Source organism: Adiantum capillus-veneris, chromosome 28 (genome assembly GCF_014529385.1).
Source record: "Adiantum capillus-veneris isolate H3 chromosome 28, ASM1452938v2, whole genome shotgun sequence".
Lineage (NCBI taxonomy): Eukaryota > Viridiplantae > Streptophyta > Polypodiopsida > Polypodiales > Pteridaceae > Adiantum > Adiantum capillus-veneris.
This window is the reverse complement of record NC_140958.1, coordinates 92,101,052-92,104,992: the sequence shown is the minus strand read 5'-3', so window position 1 is coordinate 92,104,992 and position 3,941 is coordinate 92,101,052. Positions and strand designations below refer to the sequence as shown.

At 44.0% G+C, this 3,941-nt stretch overlaps 1 protein-coding gene across 2 annotated transcripts; it reads left to right on the top strand.

Moving 5' to 3' along the window:
• The first annotated feature begins 687 nt into the window (after positions 1 to 687).
• Positions 688 to 3,478, top strand: LOC147420882 (uncharacterized). Of its 2 annotated transcripts, XM_086504419.1 has the most exons (5): positions 688 to 1,626; positions 2,638 to 2,798; positions 2,926 to 3,007; positions 3,142 to 3,225; positions 3,296 to 3,478. In XM_086504419.1, exons 1-5 carry the CDS (start codon positions 829 to 831, stop codon positions 3,395 to 3,397), a joined length of 1,227 nt encoding a protein of 408 aa, XP_086360545.1. In that variant the 5' UTR covers positions 688 to 828; the 3' UTR covers positions 3,398 to 3,478. The 2 variants fall into 2 exon arrangements, with proteins under 2 accessions (XP_086360545.1, XP_086360544.1); XM_086504418.1 differs by having other exon boundaries at positions 692 to 1,626; positions 2,917 to 3,007; positions 3,142 to 3,478.
• The last annotated feature ends 463 nt before the right edge of the window (positions 3,479 to 3,941 follow it).

Genomic DNA, 3,941 nt, shown 5'->3' with positions numbered 1-3,941 from the left:
TATGGGGGATCTCTCTTTCTCTCCATTCCCAATACTCCATTCAGCCCCTTCGTCATGCCCATCTCACCATGACTATGCATTCCATCCACTATGTGTGCCTACTCAACCCCACCATCACAACCTATGTGTGTGCCCATCTCCACGCAGTGTCAATTGTAGATCACACATTGCTTTGGCCTCACCTTGCTATCGCCCATTATTGCGCTTGATGAAATAGCTGCATAGAGCTAGCACTTGCCTTCTCAATCTTCTTGGCTCTTGTTGACATCCGTTGTTGACCTTAGCCTTTGCTATGGTTAATTAATGATGTCTTGGAGATAGTGTGGATTAGACTTGAGCACAGTGATTACCATAAGCATGATAGCTTAAAGGCAGAGCAATGTACATGAATACTCAAAGCAAAAGAGAGAGATAGTGTGACAAGACGCGATCGATTGTGCTTGTAGTCTTGAGCACATGGAGGGGCAACCGTGAGGATCAACGAACAAGAGGGAGAAACATGTAAAGTTCAAGGCGGGAGATGCAATGGATGGAAGCCAAGCGTTGAGCCCGCTGGCCGTGGAGGTCAAGCCCTAGCTCTTCTCGGCATGTAGCTACCAAAAAAGGGCATTCCACCCGGGCTCACACCCTTTCCTGAGAGGCTTATGGGACTCAACCCCGTGCAATTTGCAAGGCCGTGCCCACGCCTAGTTGTGGAGGGATCCTAGACCGGGGAAATGCAATAACCTGTTATACCATTCTCCATGAAGAACGCGGGAAATTTCAAATCATGTCGGGGCACCGAGCAGTAGAAAGCCACTCTTTCGAGGCTCAACAGCGCCGCCAGCTATGGCGAGTGCATTCACCAGAAACAGCTTCCGTGAACACTTATGGAAAGCTGGACGCCAGTCTCGCCAGCTGCTCATGAGCGAGTACATGACTACGGCCGAGCGCTCGCAGATGCAGCACCTGCTAGAAGCTCGATATTCGGGCCATACCGCAGCAACAGCGATTCTTCCGTATGTAAGTTCGCGCTCTGGAAGAATCCCCTCCAATTCTGCGCGGGTAGGCACAATGCACACGCAGAGGAGAATATTTTCTGATAGTGGTGGAAGCTCAGGCCGTGCTGGCCGAGGCGAAGGGCAACCTGGCTTCGTTGTCATGAATGATCGATCTATACACTGCAGAGCTCCGGAACTCTCTCGAAATGCAGCCCTGACCTGTCTAGAGACTAAGTTCATCTTGTTCCCAATTACATGCCTGCCTCTCGTTACCCGCGAGTCTTATAACTCTGGATCTCTTGGCACCGCTACTTGCAGTATTGGCCGCCGCCTAATTTGTTGGATACACGCTAGAAGCCACTTTGACATCGAGAAGATTGGTAATACGGCACGTTTGCTCTTCATGAGCGGCAAAACCAGGGTGCGCTTCTGCGTTGAACTGGGTGCCTCTACAGAAACTTGTGGTGCTAATCTTTCTGCTTCAACCTCATGGGAATCACAAGCCAACTCCTCCACGAGGATTCTTGAACATGACGCCCTTGTTGCTGACCTTGCAGGCGTCCTTTGCAACATCATTCTAGTCTCAACCTTCAGCGCTGCTGCGATTAAGCGGGAACAAGAAACTATTCCTCAGGAAATGAAAGTAGTAAGTTGCACTGGCTTGTTGGTACATTTCTGCTTCCTGGTAATTGCCTTGCTGAACAGGTGAAATGTACGAACAAACTAGCTAAACTTTTGGAGATGAACGTCGTCTTTGTTAAGCTGCCTCTGATAGTGTTCTGAACCTTCAATTATGTAATGAAGGTGATGCATTGAAGTCCGTTCTACATGATTATAATTAGCTAGTAACGTTTAGCCTGTGGGATGCCAGTGTACCAGCTTCCCAAGTTGCTTGCTTAAATATGCGTTCTCCTTGCTTAAATATGCCTTTCCCGAACCTCTAATGTAATGAAGGAGATCCCCGTTCTACATGATTATGATTACCTATAAGCTTCCCAAGTTGCTTGCTTAAATATGCCTTACGTTTTGCCAGTGTACCAGCTTCCCAAGTGCTGTGTCTGTCAAATATCTACTGCTACAGCTCCAGCTCAGCCAATTAACATATGGCGTTACTTTTGAATGTAGGAGACTATTTTACAGTATGTTTAACTAGATTTCAGCATTTGTAATTTTGCCTTTCAGCACGTACTCTGGCCCAGAAGTATTTTCTTTATCTTAAGACTTATAAGAGACTCGTGCGCAAAGACGATTTAGACACTTCATTGTTCTCGTCATGTATTAAGGCTCCAAACAGAATTTCAAGTAAGGCCGAAATAGGCCACCCACGGACAGGGTCAACAACGCATTTTCCTTGTGAAGGGTCTGAAGCGCTTTGAACTAATGTATTAAGACGGCTTACATATAAAGCGCTTTTAGGTGGAATCTGTCAAGAGACTGATAAAACATGTTTAGCTTTAACTTGTAGCTTCTTGCTGCTAATTCTGTTTAATCCAAAATCCGTAAAACAGCTGGACACTGGGTATGCGCTCATCCTACAACTTCAGATGTTGGATTACTTTCTTATGATAAACCTTGAGTCAGTTTTGCATCATAATGCAAAATGCTAATCACTATCTTTCTGGAACTTCTGACTACAGTGCGACATGGTTGTTTGTAGGTCCATATCATGGGTAATCATATGCCTTATGGTCACGTTGCAATAGCTGCATCGCAGACAGATCCAGACCTAATGGTTTCAATGGTAATACAAAGCACGCTTGACCATGGGAACACGGACGGATCATACACGGACTTCGTAGCTAGTGGAAAACATGCAGGGTTAGCTGATCATGCAACAACTTTTCTTTCAGGATTCATGATTTTTTGTAGACTTTCGAATATTCTGGGTTTTCTTGAAAGGTAACAACATGACATCTAGTTTCTTGCAACCGATTAGTCTCTGCAGGGCAGCTGAATATCAGAGGCTATCAGAACGCTTTATGACATCCAACATTCCGGACAGCGGTGAAGGACATGCTTTAGCAAAGGTGGTTTAAATATAGTTTTTTAAGATTACCTGTTTGAACATAAGATTGTGGCAGTGAAAGAAGTACCTGCACGCTTAATTCCTAAATTTATTGTTTTTCACCATATGCTGATGTTAGACTGTTGCTTGATTTAGGTGTATAATGAATTGAAGCCTGTTCTGTCTATCTACGGGATCTTGCATGGGAACTTGGTCCATGAAGCAGACGATGGGGGTGAGGTTGGGAACTTGGTCCATGAAAGCAGACGATGGGGCTGATGTCTGAAATTTGGAGATTTACATGATGCAGAGGATTGAGTTGCATAATGCTCTGAAAACCTCCAGTGCCTACGCTTGTTTCGTATCAAGAATAATGCTATTGACTTTCACATTGAAGGATTGGGACAATTAATGTACTGCAAATCAACAGCAGCCGAAAAGGCAGAACCTTTAAAAAGTGCATTCTAAGAGGGCACAGCTCATCTAATTCGTTTCTGGGTGATTCCCTCACCATGATATCTCACATTTTCAGAAGTTAATTTCTGGGAAATTCCCTCACCATGCTATCTCACATTATATTCAAAAGCAGAATTGCTGGTTAGGGAAGGAAAATTTATCAAAGTTATGAGGGAAAAGGTCTGTTTTGAGAGACACGTGATATATTTTCCCTAATAAACTCCAATCGGAAAAAAGAGGAAAAACTTACCAATACAAAATTTACTCGGTGATATTGAAAGCCAATGGCCATATATCTAATCCTTTCGTTAATTCATTGGCACATGGCACCAACTTGTTTATCAGTTACTTGTGCAAATTCAAAGGTGCACTTAAAGTGCACATTTACATGAGGTACTTAGCGGTAAAGCATGCTTGATTATAACAGTTAAATTGCTACTAATCTGTGATCAATTTAAGAGAATTTAGATGATCTGATTACCTTTGTAGCTGCCTGTACG